Here is a 16,345-nt window from a genome sequence, read left to right as displayed (position 1 = left end):
TAGATAGTTGGCTTAAGTTATTTTCCTATGTGCAATGTGCAAATTTAATTAAAACAAATTATCAACGATTTTTTAATTTTAAAGTAACAGAAAAAGAGTCAAGAAATATTAAGCAAAATAATTGCTGGTATCTTCTGTTTCTATTTACTTTTTGTTTAACATGTCACACTAAGCAACACTTGAAAATAATTGCCTTTTTACACTATTCCAGCAAAAGTGGAATACCACAACGTAGTTTGACTTTTTAGCAGGTAGTACTATGTGAATTAATTTCATTATATCAGGCGTATAAAATACTAGGATTTGTAATCAGACATTTTAAATATTTTAACAATAATACAACATTTTTTTATTACATTACGTGTTTAATGTCATAAGCACTCTTACTTGTTATTGCCACCTATTTAAGTTGATCAGAATAAATAATTTGTAAATTGTTATAAATTAAGAAATACTCATAATTATCACTGTCTTTCTTTGTGCTAATATAAAGGCAATGCTATTATTTTTGTTCCAACAAATGCAAACTATCCCTCTTAAAAAATTAAAAATTACTAGCCAAGAGCGTATAAAATTTACCTATGAATTTCTGTACGATACTATTTGTTTGTCATTTTTATCTAGAGCTTACATAAGGTTCGAAATGCACGAGAGAATGAAAAAAAAAGATTGGCGGACTCGCGGTTGTTTATCTCGACAAATTTTAAAATAATTATCATCAATCAATAAACAAAACCACCTAACCTTAAATCGTCTTAACTCATTTGTACAACTTGTCAACGATACGTTCGATAACAACAAACCGGTAGGCTTATTTGATTGGTTCGAATCGCCGCAATCGATAGAAGTGACAGAAATTCCGTATACCTAGACGCTTGTGAGTGACGGTTGTCACTGTGAGACTTGTCAGACTTGTTTACTTATTGGAGTTGATGACATTTTTAACATAAAACAATACTTACACACTTCGATTTGTTTCTATTTCTTTAAAAGCTTGCAAAAGTTGATTAGATCAAAACAAATCACAATCAGATGTAAACATCAAAGTGACATCAATGTCAACAAAACAAGTGTCAATTTACTACTTAACTTTTAGTTACAACTTTAGCCACCAAGGGGCGTCTGGACTATTGAACTAGCGGCGCTGCGTGCAAAAAACGCCCACTGGCGGCTAAATTATGACTGCACTTTGACTTAGATGTCATTGCGACTTATTTTGTTTAGTTCTACTCAGCGTTTGCCAGCCTTTAAACAGAAAGAAGCATATTGAAAGCGAATTTTGAATGTGTTTATACTTGCTATTTTCGTTATTGCATTTTTTCAATCAAGCTCCATCGATTTTCTAGTGTTATTTTCGCAGATCAGAATTTGACACATTTCAGTACGACAAAGTCTGATCTATAAGTGAAAAACGTTTCGATTTTCAGTCATCGTCAGGTTGTTTCCAGGGATTTTTCACAAAATCATTTCAGCCCCGTGCAGAAAATCCAAAAAACCTCATTTCTGAAACCGAAAACTTGATGAAAACCGACAGAAATGTTCTCATATGCTCACTTAACTCTTGTAGGTTAATAAATATTTGCTTGTTGTGTAAAAGATCAATCTAGCTTTCCACAAACGACATGTTTACGGCGCAAATATGCGATTTACATATTTGGAAATATCGTAGAAAACAGCCTTGGGCAGCCGCGTCGTGGGTGTTAATACTCGATACCTGCCCATTAGGATGGCGGTGATCCGCATTTGATCTCGCTTGACCAACTAATTGGACTTAGTCATTGATCGAGCATTAAAAAAGTGCAGTTTTCCGATCAAGAAATCGACAATATTGAGCAAATTTGAATGGCGCCATCGACCCATCATCCATAAGGCGACAAAGCAATTTACCATACCGAGAAACGCAAATATTAACAGCCTCGATAGGTTTCATGAAATTGGCTTGGATTTATAATTTCAACCATATGTTCCCATTCAAGCGTCCGCTCTCTCTTACGAAACCTGCAGCGCCATTGATAAAGACACCTTTGATGACGTCAGACGTGGGCGCCATCTCCAAATAGCACGCCCATGCAGCAGGTTTAGCAGCAGCACCTCGACGCCTTCAGATTGTATGGTTCAAAACCCACAGGGACGTCCGTCCATCAACCATCATCATTCCTCAATCCACCTCAAGCGATCCCATAGATTGCGCAACACTATTTTCATCCATTCTAGCCCCACTTGAAGCCCACATCAAGCCTCCATGTGGTCTTGCATCTTCAACAGGTTTTCCATTTGCTTGTTAAGCTGTTTCATTGCATCGGCCCTAAACGGCTTATGCTACGCCACTGGTTGCTTCTATGTAGTCAGTGGGCCGATGGAGTCCAAAATAGGCGAAGCAGGTGGGCTAATAAATGGGTTGCGGCCAATGCCGTATATTTTTTCGATATTGAAACGTCGAAACCAATCGGTTTTTCATCCCATTTGTGCGGATTGAAAACGAACAGAAAATGGCTTAATGGACTGAATTCGCGAGTTCACACGCCACTTGGTGGCTGAAATTACTGCTTCGTGATAAGATCGTGAACGCTCAAAAAACGCTTAAAATGTGCCGAAAATGTCTATTATTTTGGATTTGAAACTTCTAGCATGTTCTTCAATGAGGTCGATGCATTCCTCGCGTCGGTGAGCTGAAAATGATGGAAAATTTGAGACATTTTGAGAACATTTTCATTTTTTCAAAAAATCGACCTCCACCCTTGGAAAAATTTCGGCCGAAAATCAAAATTTCACTCACGCTCATTGGTCAATAATTCATTTCGTCCACAAGGAAGATTTTCTGCATAAAATCGGTACTTTTCCCCTTTCGAAGAAATCACCAACCTTCGTTGCCTAGAAACCGTCCCTGGTGACGTGTATTTCCGGATGCGCATAAACCTGATCGACCAATCGCTTGTCGGCTCTTTGAATACAAAACATGTACCATGGCAACGAGTGAATACAAACACTTCAACTTTGAAATCAACTGTCAGTAAAGCAGTATTTATTGCAATTGAAGTTTCAAATGAACCGGTTTTTACACGTTCGCTTTGCAAAAAGTGTCTTATTTGTTGGAATTGTCTCTCGAAGGATTGAAGGACCGGAAAATGTGACTTTAAACTAGAAAATTAGCGATTGTAAAGGAAATGTGGACGATTTTTGCGACTTAAGTGGTTGGCGGGATATTAAGGGTGGGAGGTTTTCAAATTGAGACCCGGTATATTGGAAAACAAGAGCATTTTACAGGATGACCAAGGTAAGAGTGTATTACATCTAAAACTTCTAGCATGCCGGTCTTCTTCATCGGCCACGAACGATCTCACTCAATTAAAATCCTCCTTGAAGACTCGAACGTTATTAGCTCGTTAAGGGTAATAAGGTCGCTTTCTTCTGCTTCAAAAGTTCATCAGAGAATTCCAACGGCACTCGTGCCGGAGAAAACACTAACAAGACATTATTATTCTTATTACAAAGCATTGCGGCGTTTGTCCACGCGGTTTTCGGCCATATGGTGTTTTTGTGTATTTCATCGTTTCGAATTCATAAACAAATTGCTTGCATGGGCGCCCACTGGCGCACTCTTATTGAAAAAATTATGCAATTTGTGCCAGTTTCATCGACTTCCGTTTGAAAGTCGTGGAACCACAGAACGCCCTGTGTGGGCGCATTGGAACCAGTCGATTTTCGTTAGACTGGTTGAATTATTTTGGAAAAACTCCTTCAAATCTGCCAGTTCTTGGCAAAAAAAACTGTGGGATTCGATTTGATTAAGAAACCATTTTGAAATTCTGCTGAAAGTTCTCTTGGGTGAAACCCGAAGAAGTCAAGTAAACAATTTTCCCAATAATTTGATCAACAATCATCGATTGATCGTGATTCGGATTAGGGATCTTCCAGATAAGTTATCAATAAATCCGATTTATACTGCAGGCAAAGGATTTGGTTTTTGACGGGAAAATCCCATTATCAACACCATAAATCTTTGGCGAGCCGACGACGCAGATATTTATTATGTCATTTCCAATGTTAGGCATTATAAAGTGCATTTAGGTTTGCTTTGCGAATCTCTGAAAGCGTTTTGCTAAATATACACAATTGATCGAAAAATGTTACACTTATTCTTCTGATGGCTTTTGGAGACGCAGTGAATTTCAATCAGTGAAAACTGATGGAAAAGCGCATTTCCACTAACAACGCCGCTAAGCAAAGTTGTAGAAACAGGGATTTTCTCTAGTTTGAGCTCATTGTTAGCAGCGCAGGCCAGTGCCTGATGTCCGTGAAAATTACCGAACTCTAACTCGTTTCATCGCAGATTGCCATTTGCCAAACTATCAAATTGCACTTGCCCTGCTTGGGTTGGTTGGAAACTTTATTTATCAAAGACATTGCGTGCCTGACTTCCGGTGATTTATCATTTCCTGCTATGCTTTTGGGTAAATGAGCGTTCTTGCTCATTTTGCCTCCGATATATGAGTAAAAACGGGCCGGAAACATGAAATTTTGGCATAATCTTGCACTTAATTGTCTGATATTCAAATTTCGCTTTGTGGGTCAAAACTACTCGAATTTCCTCACTCACGTTGTTACGACTGAATCGACTGTTCAATTCTCTATCCAACGATGCCAAAACGAATTCTGTGGCTCGAATGGTTTTTGAAAAAACGAGCGTTCTTGCTCATTTTGCTTCCGAGAAACATGCAAAACGGGATGGAAAACATGAAATTTTGTAAATGTGTTTTTACTTCATAACCCCCGCCTGACTTTAAAGCTGAATCCGCCCCTGGTGTCATCCCTGTGAAACTTTCCCTGCCGAGAAGTAAATGCCGGCTCCCGCTGAGCGAATCGGTACCCCGAACCCGATTGTGTTTGAAAAATGAAATTTTATACAGAAAAAGCCTTAAATTCTTCAAGGGCCCTTAAAAGGCGAAGCCCCGCTATGCGCACGCCCGCTTTGCAAGCAGAGCCGCACGCACTTCGAGCCGTTCGACTCACGGATCGCAGTTGAGTACCAATAGTTTTTCAAGCGAGTGTTCCGATTTCAGTCGTGCTTTGAACGTCGTTTGCCTCTTAACCATTGTGATTGATGTCAATACTGTGAAATCTCACCCTCAGACTGAATTGAAGTGGAAACATGTGCGATCAGAATTCTGCCTCGACGCAGAGCATTGCCGACTATCTGGCACAGTTGCTGAAGGACCGGAAACAACTTGCCGCTTTCCCCAACGTTTTCCTTCACGTGGAAAGGCTTCTAGATGAAGGTAAGGCCTGGTTTATGCACATCGGGGGCGGTTGCGCCCGGAAACCCACCCTCAATGCGCGATTTTCTCTAAAATAAACACAGCTAGGACAGCATGTGATATAGTGGACGTGACCTCATACAAAAGCCCACGAAAGTCTTTGAGTTGTATGGGCCCAAGTCATCGGTGCGTGGGCAACTCGATCGGCAGCTTTTGGGTTTTCGGTATTTTTCCTCGAATTTTGACCTGAATTTACTTTTGTTTACGTCCACCGTCTCAGGAAAAGACGAAAATATGACTGCGTTGCGAATTCCTTAGAATGGTGGCGCCGTTGCCAGCTTGTCAATGGACCAACGAGTGACCGGCTCATATTGCACTTATTCCCATTGTCTCATCGGTTCACTAGGCTGATCTGTATATTCCTCACTCTTGCCTTCCCGAATTTCAACAGTAAAGAGAGAGAAAAACGGATCTTGGTGATGTTTGCCACACGTGGTTAAATAGTCTTTTTTGTAATCCATTTTTCGGTCTTTTCAAACTTTTCTCGAGTCCAGTCAAATCAGCCATCATGACAATCCCAGATTTCATAATGTTGGCAAAATTCCTGCTCACAACCATATTTAACCACGTGTGGTAAACAGAGTTTGTCTTTGGTTTGTTGAGTAAATCTGGCAAGCTGTCGTAGGCGTGGCTTTACGGTTTACTGGCTGGCCTCTGTGTAGTCAACCAGCCAACGTTCTGGCATTTCAAATGGCTTGATTTAATTATTTAATTTAGTCCCATTTTTTCTTTCGTTCCATTTGGGTATTTCACATCACTTTTGCTTGCTTTTTCTAAGCTTTTTCTAAGCAAGCCACTGGTTTGCCATCGTCGTTTGTTGATTGGCCGCATGTTTACATGACCCCCAGATAACAGAGTTTACTGTCTGAATATTTTTCGAATGTACCTAAGGAATTATTGAGGAAATGCCCAATCAGATTGATAGTTGCGATAATGCGATTTCCAATGGCATTCCAATATTTCTGTTGGGAGATTTCTATTGGCCGACCTCAAGTACCTGACCTATCTGCGCAAACTGATAAGTACGCTGATTATGTAAACTTTGTCGTTTGCCCCCTACTAGGCCAATAATCGTACTAAAAATCGTTTATCCTCCAATCCAGGCAGTGATATTTCTCGTCCGAATAAACCTCTAAGAACCTCCAAGTATGACATCACACGCGTTTCCGTTCTAAAAATGGTCTCGGCTTAATGACTGCGCGCCGCAATTTGTTTAAACAGAAAGTCTGCATAATTATCCACTAACTAGATGAACAATTCATCCATTAGAGCAAAATATGAGCGTTTCTGGCGCAGTCCTTCCCTTCGATTTCCATCAAAGTTGAAAATAGCTGATGCATGCTTGTGACCGGATTTCGCTTCATGCCCTTCTGCCCATTGGTTGCATTGAATTGAATACTTTTTCCATGGGAATGCATTCCAGTAGTTACAGGTAGAAAGCACCTGTGGACGAATTGTTCCGCAGAGTTGTCAGGTGCCCTTTTCGGATTGACCCTTGTCGACCGACTGCATTGTCATTTACATTTTTAAATGAATCACTGTAGTCGTTAAAACGCACATGAATTACCTTGACATTAACATTGGAAATTCATCGGGTAAATAATCATCCGTAATGACCGCTTGCTTATGGAAAGCAAATGCAATTTTTGCAACCGGCACTGGGAAAAATTTCGGCTTTCACTGCATTTCAATGCATCAAACTATTCAACAATTTTGAACTTTTTCCTCAGTATTTAAGCGAATTTTAATTACGTTTGCATTACATTTTAAAAATCATTTATTGGCATACAACGGCCGATTTGCGGTGTAGTAGGCCTTAATTTCCACGTGCTGGCATAGGGGGTTTGTGTCGACGGGCCTATATGCTGACGCGGCCGGGAATAATTTAGAGGCGAATTGCTCTCTTACGCAGGTAGCGACAGGAATTACTGAAAAAATTGTTGATAAAAAGAAAGACGAGAAGTTTCTATAAATTGAATTAATATAGCAAAGAAGGGGAAAACGAAAATCTCGCAATTAAAAACTAGGTAGGTTCTAAAACGGGTTTTGATTTCGCGCTGCGCTAAGTGAACTAATTCTGAAGATGCAAGCCACTCGTGCTTGCGAAACGTCAAAAAAACATTATTCCATGACGACCGAAAAATAACGAATCCAACATATCGGGAAAATCGAGCGATTTTCTAGGAGTGCATTAAGCAACCGTTTTAATCACAGTGATTAAGGCCGATGTTTATAAGCTATAAAAATATTTACATATTTACGACTGAAAAGTATTGATGGGTTAATCTGCGTTATCAGTTTTATGCTGATTGACACTTTAGAAGAATTCGAATAAATATTCAGCAATGACTGTATGGATTTTTAATGAATTCCGTGTTTTAGCATTAAAAGCAGATGGATGCCGAAGATAAAATGCATTTTCTGTTGTTTAAAGCGCGCACTGAACAGCAAAACAGGTGACAACGCGGAAATCTCAATGTGAATTCCCTGTCGGATTAATCGTAGTTTAAGACACACGCATGAATGGTGAATCTCTAACAACGATTTAGTGAATGAATAGCTGCTATAGATTTTCCAGATAAACAGAAAGTCTGCGAATTCTATTCGAACAAAAGATGTTGATGAATCAGAAGCAACAACATGGCTATTGTTCATTTGAACATGTTGATTGTTTTCAAGACTGCACTGTCGAAATGTCCCTTGAAACAGAACAGTGGCGGTTTCTCTTCTGGTCGCAACTTGCGTTAACAAATCACGTAGCTAAATATGAATATGAATGTCCAATTTTCGATGGTTGAAATTTATTGTTGGCATAAGACGCGGGATTTGAGGTCACACTCGTAAAACTTTAGGTGCTAAACGTCATTTTGGATTCAAAGCTGGTACGCGATTATTTAAATGAATGGTAATCTAATACGAATAAAGCACTTGATAATAAAAGCAGCAATATGAGGAGGGCCAAGTTAATCGATGCGACTGGAGTCTTTGGTTGCGCGGCCGTTCAAATGAATAGTGAACAAATGAACAAATCTCCTATTTACCATTCTGAATCATTCGACACATGTTTATCAAAATGTGGCCAATTAAATGAACATTACATAAACATGCCTGATAAATAAATATAATGGCGATTTTACGAGCAGCGTAATGAGTTTCGTACACAATTCAGGTCTCTTTGGCCCGGACAAACACCACCAAATTCACCAAGTTACTAAAAGCAAAACAAACAGAAATCAGTGCCAGTGACATATAATCTTATGGTTATCGCAAATAAAATATGGTAATTCATCAATGTTCCTTAAATTAAAGTATGACCGTCGTTACTAAATTAAAAGATGATTTAATATTCTGCTTTTTCGGTTTCCGCTTGACAATACACACTTCGTTTAGTGGTGATGAATCGGGAAGATCGATGAACGTTGCCTTCTTCAGTTGTTTGGTTCAAACCTCCAGCAGTTCGCGCATTATTGATCAATTTCGAGAAATTTTGAAATCTCGCCAAAAAATCAGCATAAATTTAGAGTATTTTTTGCATCCTGGTTAGGCAGGATGCATCACGTATTTTAGGGATAGGAATACAAAAAACCATCTGGAACTGGTAAAACCTGTCCAATTAAGCTTGATTGTTAAGGAAAGCGCTTTTTCCATAAAATGGGCCACTACTGAACAAGTCTGGTCCAGCTATGCAAGTCAATTAACTAATGGCATCAACAACAACAAATCTCCGGTCATTATTGTTTATGTTTAGTTGTCTGGTTTGACTGATCCGCTGTTCAGTTCCATTTTTCTTAATGCAAACAGTTGAATCGACTAACACGGAAGCGTGCCCGTGAATTGTTTATTTTGTTGTCAATCAGGTGCTCTACATAAAATCTTATCTCTAAAACTAATATTTATTGGCACTTAACATCAAACAGTTTTTACTGACTCGCCGTTATAAAGAGTGATTCTATTATATTGAACGGATAGTCCTCCGATTAAGCGCCTCCTTATCGTGACTCGTTTATTGGGTATTTAATCAATTTTACGAAAATAATTTGCTTGTTAAAGAACAGTGGCAATGGCCGGCCGATTTAAAAACGTAAAACCTCAACAACCAGCCTCCAGAAATGTTTACATTTCATTGGCTGCTTGAAAAAAGAGACTGGCCGAAAATGTTATTTGAACGCATTCAATCGTGCTCCTAACGAGATCCCGCAGTTTACAAATTCCCAGGAAAACTAGACCTTGATATCACAAAAAGCAGTCGAAAATCCCCAATTTAAATAGTAAGGAGTAATGGGAATAAAACGCTTGTTTGGTTGGGCAGAAGTGCGGAATGTCACCTTGTTGAAACATGTTTGAATAATTCAGGCCCACAGATGGCAGCCAGACAAATCTGTGAAGAAGCGAAGCATTGGAATAATGGCTTTATTGCTTCAGGTATGAGACACCCACGGATTAATGGACAATACACAGCCTTCAAACGGACAGATGTTCGATATTGTTACATTCGAATTCGGGCAAAATGTAATTGAATTCCACAAGAAGAGAAGCGATCTAGAAAATTTCACCCACATTTCAGAATTTCTCATAAGTTAAATAAAAGGGCCGAGCTCAAGGATATTTCACATAGGTGCAGATAAATTGCTCCTGCACATGAAAAATCGTCAAAAATCAGCATTATAAGAATCATCCAGCAGTAAAAGTGGAAAGTTTCAGACGTCCATCTCTCCTGATTCGCTTCCAGTGATTTTTTACGTAAGCACGTCGAAAATTCACTGAAAATCAGCTCCAGCAAGTCCCAGTTTGTACCTTTAAGAACCATGGATTGCCCTAACGATTCCTAAAAGCTCAAGACTTTATCGGTTCTGGTTGAAACATTGCCAAAAATCCACCATCACTCTGAAGTAAACAAAATGTTGTATATACACGAAATGAAGCCTAAGCTATAAATGTGGAAAATTTCAGGTGCGAATTGTCCGTATTTTGCAATCAGCAATTTTTTGACTGAAAACGTGAAAAATCAAATCTTTCAAGAAAAGCTTCGGTCTAAATCTGCTCCCGCTGAAACAACATGCGGATATACATAACATGCGTTAGGGCACCCCCCATGAAGGTGAACAAGTTTACATTGAATTAAGGGCCCGCATTAGGGTGTCAAACGCGCTTAATTGAAGCAATCAAGCTTAAGGGCAAAACTCATAAGGGCGCACAGTTAGGAAAGCTGATCGACTGGTTCGGTGATTAACTGGTGGCGTGTGTGCTTAAAAACGCATTTGGAGTGAATCATGTCATTTAAATTGCTTAACAGAAACAAGTTTGAACAGTCTTTGCCTAAAGACCTAAAATAACGTAATGTTTACCAATTATGAGTTTGTGTAAATTTTAAATCTGATGCTGGCGCTGTTGTCTCGCGAAACGTAATGAAACAAACGATATTCAACTTTTTGCTTCACACTTTGAGACCCAGGAAGGATAAGAATATAATTTTGAAAATCATTTATAACCCTGGTTTTGCGATGTAGTAGGCCTTAATCTCCACGGGCAGGCATAGTCGATTTCTGTCAGCGGGCCTATATGCCAACTCGGACGGGAAGTATTTAATTGCGAATTGCTCTCTAAAGAGAAGAAATCAGAATTTTCTATGCAGGCAATTTATCTAACGAACAAGAAGAAAACGAACAACTATAAAAACAAAATACTGAAAAAAGTTAGGATTTTGTGGTCGTTGCTTGAAACTGATCAGGTTTTTTCGGGCCTTTCGGCCGTTGCGCAAAATAGTTTCTTCCAGACGTTTCGTCGGGAAAAACTTCTCTTCCACGACGACCCGATAACCCGACGAATCCACCAGTTTCTAATGGGCAAAGAAATACTTCCCGGCCGTGTTGGCCTATAGGCCTTTGACAGAAATTTGCAATGCATTTACGTGGAGGTTAAGGCCTACTATACGGGAAATCGCCGGTTATATGTCAAACAGTTAAAATAATTATCGAAAATCCCTAGTGCGTTAAAAATGAAAACCTTCGTCAAGTATCGGAGGCACCGTGGTTCATTCAAACTCTCCCCCAGAAAAGCCGTAAGACTAAAAATAGGCCTGCAGGAATCATTATCCACAATTCCACAATTGTTTAAGGGTCATTACCTCCTAAAATCAAGTGGAAAACAAGAAAATAATGCCGACATCCAGGCGTGCTATGCCGCTTCCTTATGACGTTTGGGGAACTTATGATGTCGCCCCGTTTCAGTAAAATCTACCAGTGGCGGGGGCTCGGTTCCATCGATTTTTTAGCCTTTGGAGCCAAGCAACAATTAATAGAAAATTTCTTGAATCTGGCATCGGAGTTTGGTCTCAGCAATGGCAGCTAGACATTTTTTAATGCTTCTCAACCGGTTAATGCTCTTTCCGTGCAAACTTCCTCCGCCGCCTCTGGTGCAATGCACACCAGGCCGTCCAGCTACACAAACGTTTTCCTCGGATAAACACCCAGTCTATTCTTAGAAGTTGTAGTATACGGTTATTTTTATGCTTTCCCTTAAGGAAAGCTTACAAACATGTGACGGGCGCCATGCTGTATTTCCCTACAGCGGCGATCTGTTTGTTCACATTTTCCATCAGCTTCGGTTCAGTTTATTAATGAATAGGCAAAGTGTTAAACCTTCCGGGATCTGGCTGTTTGCGCTTCGCAGCCTCTTCTGGTCTGAGTTGCCACTTTTTTGCTGCTGCTGTATGAAACAACAGCGCATTAACGTCCGGCACACGTTTAAAAATATGTATCAAATAAATGATTGCGGGTGGGACTGATCCGATGCCAAGAATCGCACTGAAATTGCCGCAAAGTGAAAATGGGCGGATCTTCATTTGAAGTCGCTTCATGATTTGTTGGGATCGTAAGATCATCTTCAGCTGTTTCGCCCAGAAGATCCGCAGTTTTGGCAGCTTTGATCCAAGATTTATGTATGTTATGAAACGGGTTTGGGACAATTCAGTTCATTCAAGCAAACAATTCTCTCCTGAGGAAAGGGGCAAAATGGAAAAATTCCTAGCGATCTGCTCTTAAAATGTACTATTTGGTTTGTGTAGTTTTAGCTGGCTAGAGAAATAAAACGTAATCTCGCTCGGCGCCGCCACACCTTTATCCATGCCATATCTTGCCGCTTGATCTGTTTTTTTCGGCGTTCAATATTGAAGCTTCTTGCCGTGGAAATCGCCATAAAGAGTCCGATTGGACATTTCCAGATTGGTCAGATGGGGGCCTTTCGGTTCATTAATTTGCAACGTGGGAGCTGCGCTGACCAATCGCGAAGAGATATGACCGAATATCTTTTCCCAAAACGGCGCGATGAAAATAAAAACCGGTCTCTAATAGTTTAGCGAGGTTTTACGAAAAAGGGAAGTGACAGCGGGTTGGTCAAAGCAAACGCGCCCACGCCAGGTGATTCATTCATTCGCCAATTAACTATTCAAATGCTTAACTTGTATCAACTGGCCGCTGATGATCAGCCAAAGTAGATTCAACCATCGCTGAAGTTTCAGTCTTTGGTGGGTTCAAACTGCGTGTCTACCTTTACCTTCTTATGGTAAAGTATGGCCTTAAAAGGAAAAATAAACCAAGTGGGCTTCCACAGTTCAACAGCTAAAAGTTTTTAATTGTTAATAGCCCCCCATTACATCTCTTGAAAAATTAAGTCGAAATTGAATTTTTCCCGGCCGAGTCGCCATATAGGCCCGTTGACATAAATGGCCGATGCCTGCCCGTGGAGAATACGGCCTACTATACGGGAAATCGTCGGTTATATGCCAACAAACAACACCAAAATGTAATATACTCCTAAGGGAAACATTATTACTCCAAAATTGCCGATTTTATTGCCAAAAGACACTTAAAAGAAGTTACGTATAAAACTGGTGAGTTTTCGCAAGCAGCGATTGCATCTTCAGAGACTTTTTGCTGTGGTACTTCGAAACTATCTCGATTTAGATTTGATTTCAAGCAAGCAGGGGAGATTTAGGTAAAGGTGGACATTCACGATACGTGTAAGTTTTGTGTTTTTACCCGAATCACCCGTAATAATGTTAAAAATAACGATTTGGTTGCTTCGTGCACCGACCAAATTAACACGTATTTCCGAACAAGACAAAACAGAAGCTGTTCCGTGGGAAGAAATTCAAAAAGGTGGTTGATGATGAAATAGTCATACAGTGCGGTGATTCATGTGAGGAGAAATTACCGTTTGTTGCGTTCAGCATCGGTAATAATGTTGTTAGTAGTCTTTGTGCGTCGGTAATATTTAAACAAGCAGAATAAACAGCAGCTGAGCCGTCCCTTGTTTTCTGTGAATCTTCTATCAGAGGTTCGATTCGTATTTGGACAAATGGTTTCCAATTTAATCAAAACCCACGATCTGGCATCAACATTCCCAAAACGATGCAGCAGGCGCTTTGTCTCTGAAGAAACGTACCTGACCAAATATGGCGCGTTAGAAAACATCGGACAATGATTTTATTGACTTGGTGAAATGCTTACTGCCATTTTTGGACAGTCGATAATGCAACATGCCAATTGGCCGGACTGTTTTCTCTACTGTCTACATCATATCTAGGATGAGGCTCCAATCAAAACACTTTCTGGTGATGCCCAGTTGATGTCTTTCATCCTGGCGGCTGGGAAAATCGCATCAATCCGCTGCAATTCGTCTGCGATCAGGTTACCGAAACCCTTTGGTCTTCTATTTTCGAATAAAATAAACAAACGCGTATTTTTGTGTAGTCATGCGTGCCCATTAAAATTGTTTTGTTCCCCGAGTTTCCGATTCGAATTGCCAATAAAATGGTCGACGGTAAAATTGAGTTGCTTTCAGGATAATGAGGTCGGTTTTTCGTTTCGCTTGTCTTTCCAATCCCGATTAGTTGATGTAGTGCAGCTAATACTCGTAATAACCATGTCAGTAGGCTGTACGTGTTTTTCTTCTCCCGGCATCTTCAGCGCACTTTATTTCGCGACAATGTACGCATAGGTTCAATAAAAACGAACTTCACTTGTTCGGAAACAATGATAATAACCGTTTAACTATCTCATAGTGATTTGTTCGGATGTTACAAAGCCACCATTCGCTGCTTAGTTCCTGATTGGCAATCGATGTAAATCCTACCTGAAATGATAAAATCATCGAATTGACTGGTTAATCTAAACTGTTTGTTAACTTAATCGGCCTCTTTCAGTTGGTTATTTACTTTTCGCTCCGCTGACAATGCTTATAGATGGTATGACGATCCTCATTATCTACTTTGTAGGCAATTAATATCAATAAGCCAACCGATACAGTCGTCAATTTTATCAATTGCTGGAAATTCGTTTAATTCCTGTGGGTGCAGCCACTGTTGTTTCTGTCTTTTAATTGATCTCTACTTAAGAGCGAGGTATTTGAAGTCGAAAAGGTCAAGAAAGAAGCTGGGAGTTGCACTTAGTGATTAAAACATAGTCAATAGACTAGTGAATTACGTTTTTAAAATCATTTATTGGCATATAACCGTCGATTTGTGGTGTAGTAGGCCTTAATTTCCACGCACAGGCATAGGCGACTTCTGTCAATGGGCCTATATGCCCTCTCGGCCGGGAAGAATTTAGTTGCGAATTTCTCTGCGAAGGCAAGTAAGGACAGGATTTATTGAAAATCATTGCGTAAGTAAAGATCAAAAGTTTCTGTAAGTGTAATTAATGTAACAAAGATGGAAAAACTGACCTACGAAGAAACGGTTTTGCCTCACGCAAGAAGAAAGTTTCGAAACCAAAAAATACTGAAATAGTCGAGCTTTCGCGCTGCGCCAAGCAAACCACATCTGGGGATGCCGGCCACTCATGCTTGCGAAACGTTAAGAAGAAATTCGTTCCCGCGATGAACTAGAAGTGCGAAAAATTCACCAGTTCCAAGCGACGGCCGCCAAAGCGAAACTCTTCATGTTCAATATAGTTTAGCATTTTCTATTTGGTCTTCAGCCCATTAATGGTTTTTGCATACCAACTGATAAAATTTTATGGCGTCAGAACACATATTTAGTATGCAACCAATATGAGTTAAAACTTCCTTTTCCTGTTAAGCCCTTGCGACGATTGTTTAAATGTTAAACATCGATGAGGTTTCGCTTGATTTAATTGCTGATTTTTGTCTTTCGGGCCGGTAAATCGGTGTCATTGTTCAAGCGAGCCAAGAAATTTCTTGTCGGAATTTATCGCATTGTTTTACTGGAAAAAAAGGCAAAATATTTTTGGTGTTTCCTCTCTGAAAAACATATTTGCTGGGTAAACACAGTGTGAGTAATGGTTCAGATGGATTCGCTATTACGAATCCGTGTGGGCGGCTGGTGTGTCTTTATTGAAAGCTGAAAAAAACATTTCAAGTCGTTGCGTTGTTGCCTGGAAAATATCCATTTGATTTCAGGCTGCAAGATGAAAATCGTCTAAATTAGCGTGCGTTGAATTTTAGTTCACTCCCACTTCAGATCGTTGCTAGACCGAAAATTCCCGTTGTTTCAACTTTTTCAATACACATTCTTAATTAACCTCATGGATCATAATAGTAGTTTTTATTCGAATGAATCAAAAAGTGCCATTTTGCGAACAGAAGCGATGATCAAAAAGAAGCACTTTTCTTTAGCGTTCATTTGTTTTACTTTTACGCACGGACTTTGTCAATGTAAATGTGACACTTTGAACTTGCCACTGTCATTATATATTTTTTAGTATTTTTTACTATTTTTATTATTTTTATTTAGTTATTTTTTAGTATTTACTACTGACGTATATATATAACGACGAAATATATAATAAACGTCGTCGTCGTTCGAAAAACTAAATTTTTCGCCCTTGTATCGAAAACTACTATTTCCGTCAGGAGTTCGAAAAACAAATTTTCGCCCTCGTATCGAACACTATTTTTTATTCGAATGAAAGATTACACGAATAATAAAATGCATCGGTTTCATATTTAAAATTTTGTGGCAATGTCATTTTTTGAAATGTCATGTTTTGAAGTTTTTTTTTTTCAACTTG

General features: G+C 39.5%; 1 protein-coding gene across 9 annotated transcripts in view; it reads left to right on the top strand.

Annotated features, from left to right (window-relative positions):
* Positions 1-4,999: 4,999 nt before the first annotated feature.
* LOC109539221 (protein held out wings) overlaps positions 5,000-16,345 on the top strand; it is a 36,955-nt gene continuing 25,609 nt past the window's right edge. For all 9 annotated transcript variants that reach the window (XM_019906844.2, XM_019906849.2, XM_019906848.2 and 6 more), the window contains exon 1: positions 5,000-5,276. In XM_019906844.2, the coding sequence (XP_019762403.1) occupies positions 5,150-5,276 (127 nt within the window). In that variant the 5' untranslated portion in view covers positions 5,000-5,149. The remainder of the gene's footprint in view (positions 5,277-16,345) is intronic.

This window comes from Dendroctonus ponderosae, unplaced genomic scaffold, assembly GCF_020466585.1.
Source record: "Dendroctonus ponderosae isolate FM_Combo_2020 unplaced genomic scaffold, Dpon_F_20191213v2 Dpon_F_20191213_7, whole genome shotgun sequence".
Lineage (NCBI taxonomy): Eukaryota > Metazoa > Arthropoda > Insecta > Coleoptera > Curculionidae > Dendroctonus > Dendroctonus ponderosae.
The sequence above is the reverse complement of the archived record's forward strand: the minus strand, read 5'-3'. Positions and strand labels throughout refer to the sequence as shown.